The sequence below is a fragment of the Coregonus clupeaformis genome, chromosome 8 (genome assembly GCF_020615455.1).
Source record: "Coregonus clupeaformis isolate EN_2021a chromosome 8, ASM2061545v1, whole genome shotgun sequence".
In the NCBI taxonomy this organism is placed as follows: Eukaryota; Metazoa; Chordata; class Actinopteri; order Salmoniformes; family Salmonidae; genus Coregonus; species Coregonus clupeaformis.
The window spans coordinates 28,279,256-28,292,522 of NC_059199.1; the positions used below are offsets into that span (position 1 = coordinate 28,279,256).

General features: G+C 42.9%; 1 protein-coding gene across 1 annotated transcript; it reads right to left on the reverse strand.

Annotated features, from left to right (window-relative positions):
* Nucleotides 1–448: 448 nt before the first annotated feature.
* On the reverse strand, nucleotides 449–11,903 carry LOC121572472 (SH2 domain-containing adapter protein E-like). Its single transcript, XM_041884542.1, has 4 exons — nucleotides 11,799–11,903; nucleotides 6,603–6,772; nucleotides 845–964; nucleotides 449–632 (listed from the first exon to the last, which is right to left on the reverse strand). Exons 1-4 carry the CDS (start codon nucleotides 11,901–11,903, stop codon nucleotides 449–451), a joined length of 579 nt encoding a protein of 192 aa, XP_041740476.1.
* Nucleotides 11,904–13,267: the final 1,364 nt, after the last annotated feature.

Consider the following 13,267-nt stretch of genomic DNA (forward strand, 5'->3'; position numbering starts at 1 on the left):
GAGTAGAAATTCAGACTACATTCTAACTGGCAGGGCTCTGACTCATTTGATCATTCATTTCTTCCCCATTTGTACAATCAAGGCATGGGTTGGGTTTCTTCCAAGTTCACATGCAAAACAGTAGCCTGGGCATTTTGCATGAACTGCATATGAAAGGTGAGGGAATGATAGTACAGCATGTGCAATAGCTCCTGGACCCAGGTCTCTGAGCTTGTCCGTCTTCTGTTTATCCAGGAGAAAATAAGACTGAAAAAAAAACTGGTAATGATATGGAGGAAAATAATATGAAAGATGGAGGTATGGAAGAGTGAATGGATAATAGATAAAGAGATACGTATTGAAGTTGTTGGGGGCGGCATTAGGTTGGAGATGTTCGTTAACGATGATTACAGGCAGATACAGAGGCATGGGGTTGTCGGCGTACACCGGAGTGTGGTAGTGGGTGGAGTCAGCAAGGGCGTGGCAAAGGGTGCAGCAGGGTCATGTGTTCGGCCCCGTTGAAAGGCAGCCGCTGAGTGACGTAGTGGTGCACCACCTCTGGAATGCTGGGAAACACACAGCTGCTCTGGTCCAGCGTGTAGCCGTTCTCCTTAGTCTGGGCTACGATGATGTGAACACAGCCCTGGCTCATCCTGAGAGAGAAGGATTTTAAAAAGGTAGAGAGGTGAAAAGGATGAATTACACTAAGGCTACGCATTATGAATTGTGTGGAATAGCAAGCCAAATTAGCAGAAAGGGTTCCAATGCAAGGGAATGTACAATTTGTGATGGGTTTTTTTACACATTATGTATGGTATCAGCTCTGAAGAGAATGAACAGGTGTACTAGTGATTAATACACTCACTTGAGAGCAATGGAGTATTTGCTGGTTCCTGATTCGCTGTTACTCACCAGGAAACTGGCCTCTTTGCAGGACTGGAGCTGAGACTCTGCCTCCTGGCTTATTACACACCCATGGTACCAGCTAGAGCAACCGAGGGACAGAGGGAAGGGAAGGCACAGGGGTCAGAAATTAGAGGAGACGGAGGAGAGTCTCCTGAGCACATGAAGCTAACAAAGGCCTTACAAAATAGTAGATTCATCCTGTATTGAAGTGGTTCACTAATATCAACAACAGAATATCTGAAAAACATATGTTAACTTTGCAAGGTATAGGGGAGAGTAGGGTGAGTTGAGCTCAATGGCTGTATATGTGAATGGACATCGATCATGTGACACCATTCATTCCTATGTGAAGACTGAATAGCGCATTGAAGCCAAATGAAGTCGGTTAAGATGGCGTCTCATGGAGACATAACATGCACAGTTTGAACTACTCCAAGAAGTGACGTTGCAGGCTAGCTCAATGCTGCCTCCATTGACTAACTCAAGTTGAAGGCTGTGTACTGCAGGCTGCCATTAGCAACTAAATTATCCTTATTAAAACGTATTCTGTGTGCATTTTTTAAATAGTCGGTTCAATGACATACAGTGAGGGAAAAAAGTATTTGATCCCCTGCTGATTTTGCACGTTTGCCCACTGACAAAGACATGATCAGTCTATAATTTTAATGGTAGGTTTATTTGAACAGTGAGAGACAGAATAACAACAAAAAAAAATCCAGAAAATCGCATGTTAAAAATGTTATAAATTGATTTGCATTTTAATGAGGGAAATAAGTATTTGACCCCTCTGCAAAACATGACTTAGTACTTGGTGGCAAAACCCTTGTTGGCAATCACAGATGTCAGACGTTTCTTGTAGTTGGCCACCAGGTTTGCACACATCTCAGGAGGGATTTTGTCCCACTCCTCTTTGCAGATCTTCTCCAAGTCATTATGGTTTTGAGGCTGACGTTTGGCAACTCGAACCTTCAGCTCCCTCCACAGATGTTCTATGGGATTAAGGTCTGGAGACTGGCTAGGCCACTCCAGGACCTTAATGTGCTTCTTCTTGAGCCACTCCTTTGTTGCCTTGGCCGTGTGTTTTGGGTCATTGTCATGCTGGAATAACCATCCACGACCCATTTTCAATGTCCTGGCTGAGGGAAGGAGGTTCTCACCCAAGATTTGACGGTACATGGCCCCGTCCATCGTCCCTTTGATGCGGTGAAGTTGTCCTGTCCCCTTAGCAGAAAAACACCCCCAAAGCATAATGTTTCCACCTCCATGTTTGACGGTGGGGATGGTGTTCTTGGGGTCATAGGCAGCATTCCTCCTCCTCCAAACACAGTGAGTTGAGTTGATGGACTCTAAGATAACCTGCCTAAATGACTACCGACCTGTAGCACTGACGTCTGTAGCCATGAAGTGCTTTGAAAGGCTGGTCATGGCTCACATCAACAGCATTATCCCAGAAACCCTAGACCCACTCCAATTTGCATACCGCCCCAACAGATCCACAGATGATGCAATCTCTATTGCACTCCACACTGCCCTTTCCCACCTGGACAAGAGGAACACCTACGTGAGAATGCTATTCATTGACTACAGCTCAGCATTCAACACCATAGTGCCCTCTAAGCTCATTACTAAGCTAAGGATCCTGGGACTAAACACCTCCCTCTGCAACTGGATCCTGGACTTCCTGACGGGCCGCCCCCAGGTGGTAAGGGTAGGTAACAACACATCTGCCACACTGATCCTCAACACGGGGGCCCCTCAGGGGTGCGTGCTCAGTCCCCTCCTGTACTCTCTGTTCACCCATGACTGCATGGCCAGGCAAGACTCCAACACCATCATTAAGTTTGCCGACGACACAACAGTGGTAGGCCTGATCACCGACAACGATGAGACAGCCTATAGGGAGGAGGTCAGAGACCTGGCCGTGTGGTGCCAGGACAACAACCTCTCCCTCAACGTGACCAAGACAAAGGGAGATGATTGTGGACTACAGGAAAAAAAAGAGGACTGAGCACGCCCCCATTCTCATCGACGGGGCTGTAGTGGAACAGGTTGAGAGCTTCAAGTTCCTTGGTGTCCACATCACCAACGAACTATCATGGTCCAAACACACCAAGACAGTCGTGAAGAGGGCACGACAAAGCCTATTCCCCCTCAGGAGACTGAAAAGATTTGGCATGGGTCCTCAGATCCTCAAAAAATTATACAGCTGCACCATCGAGAGCATCCTGACTGGTTGCATCACCGCCTGGTATGGCAACTGCTTGGCCTCCGACCGCAAGGCACTACAGAGGGTAGTGCGTACGGCCCAGTACATCACTGGGGCCAAGCTTCCTGCCATCCAGGACCTCTATACCAGGCGGTGTCAGAGGAAGGCCCTCAAAATTGTCAAAGACTCCAGCCACCCTAGTCATAGACTGTTCTCCCTGCTACCGCACGGCAAGCGGTACCGGAGTGCCAAGTCTAGGTCCAAAAGACTTCTCAACAGCTTCTACCCCCAAGCCATAAGACTCCTGAACAGCTAATCATGGCTACCCAGACTATTTGCACTGCCCCCCACCCCATCCTTTTTACGATGCTGCTACTCTGTTAATTATTTATGCATAGTCACTTTAACTCTACCCACATGTACATATTACTTCAACTATCTCAACTAGCCGGTGCCCCCGCACATTGACTCTGCACCGGTACCCCCCTGTATATATAGCCTCCCTACTGTTATTTTATTTTACTTCTGCTCTTTTTTTCTCAACACTTTTTTTGTTGTTGTTTTATTTTTACTTTTTTTGTTAAAAATAAATGCACTGTTGGTTAAGGGCTGTAAGTAAGCATTTCACTGTAATGTCTGCACCTGTTGTATTCAGCGCATGTGACCAATACAATTTGATTTGATTTGATTTGATTTGATGCCAAAGACCTCGATTTTGGTCTCATCTGACCACAACACTTTCACCCAGTTCTCCTCTGAATCATTCAGATGTTCATTGGCAATCTTCAGACGGACCTGTATATGTGCTTTCTTGAGCAGGGGGACCTTGCGGGCGCTGCAGGATTTCAGTCCTTCACGGCGTAGTGTGTTACCAATTGTATTCTTGGTGACTATGGTCCCAGCTGCCTTGAGATCATTGACAAGATCCTCCTGTGTAGTTCTGGGCTGATTCCTCACCGTTCTCATGATCATTGCAACTCCACGAGGTGAGATCTCAACTCCACGAGGTGAGATCTGGGTCAAATACTTATTTCCCTCATTAAAATGCAAATCAATTCATAACATTTTTGACATGCGCTTTTCTGGATTTTTTTGTTGTTATTCTGTCTCTCACTGTTCAAATAAACCTACCATAAAAATGATAGACTGATAATTTCTTTGTCAGTGGGCAAACGTACAAAATCAGCAGGGGATCAAATACTTTTTTCCCTCACTGTACATCTGGTTTATTATTGGTACCATGATTATTGGTACCATGATTGTCTTCAAAACATTTTTTAATTTACACGAAGATTGACCACGAAGATTGACATTTTTCCATTCACTATATTTGGGGAATCCTTGAACTTCAGTGGCTTCAACGAGAGGGGGCAGTCGTTCTCCCCTTGTTGTGCCATCCCTTGTTTCAAGGAAACCAAATATTTATAATAATAATAATATGCCATTTAGCAGACGCTTTTATCCAAAGCGACTTACAGTCATGCGTGCATAATTATTATTTTTTTTGTGTATGGGTGGTCCCGGGGATCGAACCCACTACCTTGGCGTTACAAGCGCCGTGCTCTACCAGCTGAGCTACAGAGAAAGAGGTCATCATTTCATGTAGTCTGTGAAGGAAGAAACCACATGGAAAAATTGGTAAGTAAGTAAGTACAAAAATAAAAGATTTTCACCAAGTAAAATGAATGTTTTGTCTTATAGGTTTGATGATGCTTGTATCTAAACCAAAGTAGATTGTTTAAAGATTGTTTTATATATCACTTGGGGTCTCTACAAGCTACAATATAAGGTCCTAAATCTATCATTAAAGTGCATTGTTGTAGCTGTGTGGTCTAATATAGTCAAAATGTTTGCCTTGGGGTATGTTGAGCCAATGGCCATTGGGTAAGTTGAGCCAATGGCCACCATACCCCATACAAATGATGATTACATTCTGTCCTGTTAATGCATAATATTTATAGTATTTTTGCAATGTGTCATGCATATGAACTGAACATTTTTATTGTTACAGAGCAGACATCATCATGTCCTGTGTATACAAACGTAAAACAAGCAGGGGTCTAGCTCCCCTTGAGGTTCATGATAGAGCGGTCAAGGAAGTGAGAGAAGGGAAGTCCATTCTAGCAGTAGCAAGGGATTAACAAAATTGACTGAATGACACTGAAGAGGTACATTGACAAAGAATAAAATGAATATGTACGAAAGAGAGGCTATGATAGAGTAGCAGAGGCAAACAAGGTCTTATCTGATGACATGGAGTCTGAGCATGCTAAAGATATCAAGAATCTCACGGACCACTTTCATTAGTAGCCTCAAATGCAGAGAACTTGCCTACGAATTGACACATCGAAACAACATCCCTGTCCCAGACAAGTGGTCAAGAAATGGAAGGGTAAGTGATATTGAACAGAGATCTCTATCTGAATGTAGGCATACATTTAAGTTATACAATTTACCACACCCCCATTCCATTAATTAAACTTTAACCTACCAGCACTATCACTCACTGTCACAGGACACCATCACCCACTTACCCCAAGGCGGCTCAACTTACCTTTTCCCTATGCTCAACTTACCGCGGGGTAAGTTGTGCCAAGAGACCACTTTTTTTGGACAAGCTATGTTTTCAAAACTGTTATGTTTACATTAATTCTGATTATTTCCAGGGATACACAACATAATATACACTACCGTTCAAAAGTTTGGGGTCACTTAGAAATTTCCTTGTTTTTGGTCCATTAAAATAACATCAAATTGATCAGAAATACAGTGTAGACACTGTTAATGTCCTAAATGGCTATTGTAGCTGGAAACAGCTGATTTTTGATGGAATATCTACATAGGCTTACAGAGGCCCATTATCAGCCTGTAATCGAACCCACAATTGCTGATGCTCCAGATACTCAACTAGTCTCAAGAAGGCCAGTTTTATTGCTTCTTTAATCAGCACAACAGTTTTCAGCTGTGCTAAAATAATTCCAAAAGGGTTTTCTAATGATCAATTAGCCTTTTAAAATGATAAACTTGGATTAGCAAACCCAACGTGCCATTGGAACACAGGACTGATGGTTGCTGATAATGGGCCTCTGTACGCCTATGTAGATATTCCATTAGAAATCAGCCGTTTCCAGCTACAATAGCCATTTACAGCATCAACAATGTCTATACTGTATTTCTGATCAATATGATGTTATTTTAATGGACAATAAAATTGCTTTTCTTTCGAAAACAAGGACATTTCTAACTGACCCCAAACTTTTGAACGGTAGTGTATGTAGATATTCTTGTTAGAAAGAACACTATATTTCACTGGACGTAGTGATGCTGAATAGAAAAAATTGCTCACCTTAACGCGCTCTCCCCTACCGGTACACAGACAGAGTGACAGGTACGCATCTACATCTAATGTATTGTTGTGCTGCAGAAAAAACTGAAGATAAGAGTTTTTCAAAGCTACAATCTATTGCATCTGTCCCTGCCGTTGACCTATAAACCCTGTCTCCTTCCTAACCTCTGTTTCTCCAGGGGCAGGGTGGGGTCCACCCGGCACACCTCAGCCTCAGGGCCGATGTTGGGTGGGCAGGAAAGGGAGGGCGAGAGGGTGGGAGAGGACTTCAGGATCTTCTGGCTCCAGCTCTTTTGTCGCAGGTGCTGCTGCTGTTGGGGCTGTTGCTGGGACTGCTGTGTCAGGGTGAAGTGTGGGGGGGGTCCTCTTTGGTTGGGGAGTGGCGCTCAGGGCTATCGAACTGGGCTGAAGACGAGGAAGGGTCAGAGCAGAGGGAGAAATTACAGTTGAAGTTGGAAGTTTACATACAGTTAGGTTGGAGTCATTAAAACTTGTTTTTCAACCACTCCACAAATTTCTTGTTAACAAACTATAGTTTTGGCAAGTCGGTTAGGACATCTACTTTGTGCATGACACAAGTAATCTTTCCAATAATTGTTTACACACAGACTATATCACTTATAATTCACTGTATCACAATTCCAGTAGGTCAGAAGTTTACATACACTAAGTTGAGTGGGCCTTTAAACAGCTTGGAAAATTCCAGAAAATGATGTCATGGCTTTAGAAGCTTCTGATAGGCTAATTGACATCATTTGAGTTAATTGGAGGTGTACCTGTGGATGTATTTCAAGGCCTACCTTCAAACTCAGTGCCTCTTTGCTTGACATCATGGGAAAATCAAAATAAATCAACCAAGACCTCAGAAAAATAATTGTAGACCTCCACAAGTCTGGTTCATCCTTGGGAGCAATTTCCAAATGCCTGAAGGTACCATGTTCATCTGTACAAACAATAGTACGCAAGTATAAACACCATGGGACCACGCAGCCGTCATACCGCTCAGGAAGGAGACGCGTTCTGTCTCCTAGAGATGAACGTACTTTGGTGCGAAAAGTGCAAATCAATCCCAGAACAACAGCAAAGGACCTTGTGAAGATGCTGGAGGAAACAGGTACAAAAGTATCTATTTCCACAGTAAAACAAGTCCTATATCGACATAACCTGAAAGGCCGCTCAGCAAGGAAGAAGCCACTGCTCCAAAACCGCCATAAAAAAGCCAGACTACGGTTTGCAACTGCACATGGGGACAAAGATCGTACTTTTTGGAGAAATGTCCTCTGGTCTTATGTTTGGAGGAAAAAGGGGATGGCTTGCAAGCCGAAAAACACCATCCCAAACGTGAAGCACGGGGGTGGCAGCATCATGCTGTGGGGGTGCTTTGCTGCAGGAGGGACTGGTGCACTTCACAAAATAGATGGCATTAAGAGGAAGGAAAATTATGTGGATTTATTGAAGCAACATCTCAAGACATCAGTCAGGAAGTTAAAGCTTGGTCGCAAATGGGTCTTCCAAATGGACAATGACCCCAAGCATACTTCCAAAGTTGTGGCAAAATGTCTTAAGGGCAACTAAATCAAGGTATTGGAGTGGGCATCACAAAGCCCTGATCTCAATCCTATAGAACATTTGTGGGCAGAACTGAAAAAGCGTGTGTGAGCAAGGAGGCCTACAAACCTGATTCAGTTACACCAGCTCTGTCAGGAGGAATGGGCCAAAATTCACCCAACTTATTGTGGGAAGCTTGTGGAAGGCTACCCGAAATGTTTGACCCGAGTTAAACAATTTAAAGGCAATGCTACCAAATACTAATTGAGTGTATGTACACTTTTGACCCACTGGGAATGTGATGAAAGAAATAAAAGCTGAAATAAATCATTCTCTCTACTATTATTCTGACATTTCATATTCTTAAAATAAAGTGGTGATCCTAACTGACCTAAGACAGGGCATTTTTACTAGGATTAAATGTCAGGAATTGTGAAAAACTGAGTTTAAATGTATTTGGCGAAGGTGTATGTAAACTTCAGACTTTTACATTTAAGTCATTTAGCAGACGCTCTTATCCAGAGCGACTTACAAATTGGTGCATTCAACTTAGGATAGCCAGTGGGACAACCACATCTTGATCACAGTAAGTACACTTTTTCAAACAAGCAGCTGTGAGCAAAGTCAGTGCAATCAGGGACAACTACATCTTGATCACAATAAGTACATTTCTTTAAACAAGTCAGTGCTAGCAGGTGAAATAAGTCAGGTGTTAGTTTAGACAAAAGACAGTGGTAGTAAAGGGGGGGTAGAAGGATTACTATTATACTATTCCAGGTATTCCTTAAAGAGGTAGGGTTTCAAGTGTCTCCGGAAGGTGGTCAGTGACTCCGCTGTCCTGGCGTCGTGGGGGAGCTTGTTCCACCATTGGGGTGCCAGAGCAGCGAATAGCTTTGACTGGGCTGAGCGGGAACTGTGCTTCCGTAGAGGTAGGGGGGCTAGCAGGCCAGAGGTGGATGAACGTAGTGCCCTCGTTTGGGTGTAGGATCAGAGCCTGAAGGTAAGGAGGTGCCGTTCCCCTCACAGCTCCGTAGGCAAGCACCATGGTTTTGTAGTAGATGCGAGCTTCAACTGGAAGCCAGTGGAGTGTGCGGAGTTCAATGTGTCAAATCGGAGGGCCTGTTGTCTGGACCTCTGGCAGTCTCTATGGGTTGGGCCGACTCTATTCTCTGTGTATATCAATGATGTTGCTCTTGCTGCTATTGACTCAGATCCACCTCTACGCAGTCGACACCATTTTGTATACATCTGGCCCTTCATTGGACACTGTGTTAACAAACCTCCAAACGAGCTTCAATGCCATATAACACTCCTTCCGTAGCCTCCAACTGCTCTTAAACGCTAGTAAAACTAAATGCATGCTCTTCAATCGAACGCTGCTTGCACCCGCCCGCCCGACTAGAATCACTACTCTCGGCGGGTCTGACTTAGAATATGTGGACAACTACAAATACCTAGGTGTCTGGTTAGACCGTAAACTCTCCTTCCAGACTCACATTAAGCATCTCCAATCCAAAGTTACATCTAGAATCGGCTTTCTATTTCGCAACAAAGCCTCCTTCACTCATGCTGCCAAATATGCCCTCGTAAAACTGACTATCCTACCTATCCTTGACTTCGGCGATGTCATTTACAAAATAGCCTCCAACACTCTACTCAGCAAATTGGATGTAGTCTATCACAGTGCCATCCGTTTTGTCACCAAAGCCCCATATACTACCCACCATTGTGACCTGTACGCTCTCGTTGGCTGGCCCTCACTACATATTTGTCGCCAATCCTACTTGCTCCTGGTCATCTATAAATCTCTGCTAGGCAAATCCCCACCTTATCTTAGGTCATTGGTCACCATAGCAACACCCACCCGTAGTATGCGCTCCAGCAGGTATATCTCACTGGTCATTCCCAAAGCCAACACCTCCTTTGGCCACCATTCCTTCCAGTTCTCTGTGCTAATGACTGGAACGAACTGCAAAAATCTCTGAAGCTGGAGACTCTTATCTCCCTCACTAACTTTAAGCATCAGTTGTCAGAGCAGCTTACCGATCACTGCACCTGTACACAGCCCATCTGTAATTAGCCCACCCAACTACCTCATCCCCATATTGTTATTTATTTTTCTAATTTGCACCCCAGTATCTCTATTTGCACATCATCTTCTGCACATCTATCACTCCAGTGTTGATACTAAATTGTAATTATTTTGCACTATGGCCTATTTATTGCCTTACCTCCATAACTTACTACATTTGCACACACTGTATATAGATTTTCTATTGTGTTATTGACTGTATGTTTTGTTTATCCCATGTGTAACTCTGTGTTGTTGTTGTTTTTATCGCACTGCTTTGCTTTATCTTGGCCAGGTCGCAGTTGTAAATGAGAACTTGTTCTCAACTGGCCTACCTCGTTAAATAAAATTAAAAAATTAAAATAACGCTGATTCTGACCCAACCATAAACACATACATTGTGCCTCTGGCCTGAGAGGATGGAAGTTCAATATGTAGCTAGATGTAGTAAGCTTATGTTAACTAGCTGGCTAATCATTGCCCATGAAAGGAAGCTAGACTGGCGAGTAAGCATTTTAGCCAGGTAGCCTAGGACAACAAAAACTAAAAGCGTGTACTGTATGGCAGAGACATAGACCATAACGGCAACATGAAAGACAGGTGGATAGCATTGGCGTTTCTCTACAAGTAGGGTAAGTCAACATGTTTTTTCTTGTTACGCACACACAGAGAGACAGAAATCAGTACCATGGACAGATTATATTTAGTTTATTGGAATAAATTGTTTTTGGAATATTTTAGTTATCACTGTATTGCTCTCTGGTTTTGTGATGAAACAAAGGTGTGGTTGAATTTATTCTGCCACTGTGTCTTCTTATTGTCTCGGCCTTAGACCTATATGTCATGGTGGCAAGGCATATGAACTAACAGTATTTATAGAGCAAACAATACAATTATCACAACACACAGATTGTAAAAATGTGTATGTGATCAATACAATTTGATTTGATTTGATATGGCTTTTCTTTCCTGGCTTGGCTTCCCCAGTAATTTTACCCACTCACCCCTACTGTGATACATACCAATTGTAATTAGTAACATATACGAAATGGATGATGGACATCCACAAATGAATACATACCATATGAAACGTAACATAATATACTAAATGGAGGGAGAGAGATTTACGTTTACTATGCTACCTCTACCCCTGAGTCCAGCATCACATCCTGTTGAGAATAGAAATAGCCTACAATTTATAAAGTGCTTCAAAATGTCTTACATTTTAGTCATTTAGCAGACGCTCTTATCCAGAGCAACTTACAGTTAGTGAGTGCATTGATTTTTTTTAGTTTCATACTGGCCCCCCGTGGGAATCGAACCCACAACCCTGGCGTTGCAAGCGCCATGATCTACCAACTGAGCTACACGGTACCATCTCTTTTACCATCTCTGTTTTGAGTACCACTGGGCTGCTGTTGAAGTTCGGGCTCTTGTCCTGTTTATCCACTTTGATCAGACGACTGATGTAGGCATTTGCAGAACCAGAACTTTTCAGTGGCCGGTGCTCATCAAAAACCGGCGACTCCACTTTGGAATTTTTGCGACTTTTACCAATAAGGCTATCACAAACTTTTCCATCCTTTATCGAACTTGTGCCATTCCTTTCCAATTCGATGGCAGAATTTTTACGATATCTTCCTGACAGTAGAGCACCAACGCCTCCACCACCACCACCGCTATCCACTTTGCGCAGACTCCCTTTGGAGCTGGTTGCTTTTGTGCCAAAGCCAGCTAGCTACCTGTCCAGGTTTACCCCTGGATTGGGAGCGTGATTCTGAAGCGGAGCGGATCCTATCGGTACCGTTCTTCAAATTGATGGGGAATTCTTTGAACCACTTTGCCATGATATCTGTATAAAGCAAATACTCTCTTTGGCCCAACACCTATATGCGCCATGCACTGTGCCAGCCCCAAAGACGCACCTTTAGAAATCACAGTAGGCTATTCTGACACAAAAGACTTCCATTGCTTTAACACAAGGCTGTTTTTTTTTAGATTCTCTGCGTCTAAAGCCCCATTAGCTTATCTTTTACTTTTTTAAACAGAGGATATTGTTATAATAGCCAAATGGTCTAATTCTAGGCTATAACAAATTCAAAATGAAATAGAATATGATTTTTCATTTCATAATCAGATTAAATATTAATTAGGCTAACTTTATAGGCATGTTCAATTTCGTTTTTAAATAAAGGCCACAAGGTAAAACAAAATGAAATAAATAATAAATACCCTATATGTGATAGCCTATAACAAAATACAGGCCTGATGCAGCCTATATTGGAAGATTTCTCCCTACTTTATCCCATTTGTTATTATCTTTAAGTCAGGTCCTATCTCGGCCTCTTCCATTCGGCTGCATGTAGAGTTATTCCCTTTGGTTGAAGAGAAGTCTTTGGAGTGGGAAAACTTGAAAGAATCAAACGTTTTTCTTGGTTCTTATTAGTGATCCCATTCCCAGAGTGTCCAATCTTCTTGGCTGTCTATTTTTATGATGTAGCCCACTGACTGTGGCCTGAAGTTGAGATGGGTGGGCAAAGAGGGGTGGGGGAACACAGCAGGAACACAGACTAGCCTACAGTGGGAGGTGATTATTTCTAGTGGGGTCTACTATCCTGGCTGCCTATGTCATGGATGCAAGATGGGAAAAACAATTGTATTTATCTTTTTTGTCCATGATGCTTACAGCCTGGACCAAAGGTGAGGCTATTCACACAATATGTTATGAATTTGCAAAACGTATGATATGTTACGAATTCCAATTTGTTGTGGCTAACGTTAGCTAGGTGGCTAACGCTAACGTTAGCTAAGTTAGGGGTTAAGGTTAGGGTTAGGGTTTTTTTTTTATATTTTTTTTATTTATTTCACCTTTATTTAACCAGGTAAGCCAGAGTTAAGGTTATGAGTTAGGTTAAAGGGTTAAGGTTAGGGTTAGGGGAAAGGTTAGCTAACATGCTAAGTAGTGCAAAGTAGTAAGTAGTTCAAAAGTAGCTAAAATGCTAAAGTTGTCCGGGATGAGATTTGAACACGCAACCTTTGGGTTATACGCCCACCCATCCACCCCGGCAAACCAACCAACCAACCAACCACCCTAAAGTAACCTTCTGTATTATGTAATCATACCAAATGTCACAATTATATATATATATATTTATATTTACTATGTTACATCTAGTCTATGAGACCAGGCTGAGTAGGGCCTATAGTACTC

What these genes read in the sequence shown, in the direction of transcription:
- LOC121572472 (XM_041884542.1), bottom strand. Translation starts at nt 11,903, where the DNA reads ATGGCAAAGTGGTTCAAAGAATTCCCCATCAATTTGAAGAACGGTACC. An exon ending in CCAGGGGTAAACCTGGACAG is followed by an intron (nt 6,773 to 11,798) that starts GTAGCTAGCTGG and finishes ACCCTGACACAG; the next exon opens with CAGTCCCAGCAACAGCCCCA. An exon ending in CTGCCCCTGGAGAAACAGAG is followed by an intron (nt 965 to 6,602) that starts GTTAGGAAGGAG and finishes CGGTTGCTCTAG; the next exon opens with CTGGTACCATGGGTGTGTAA.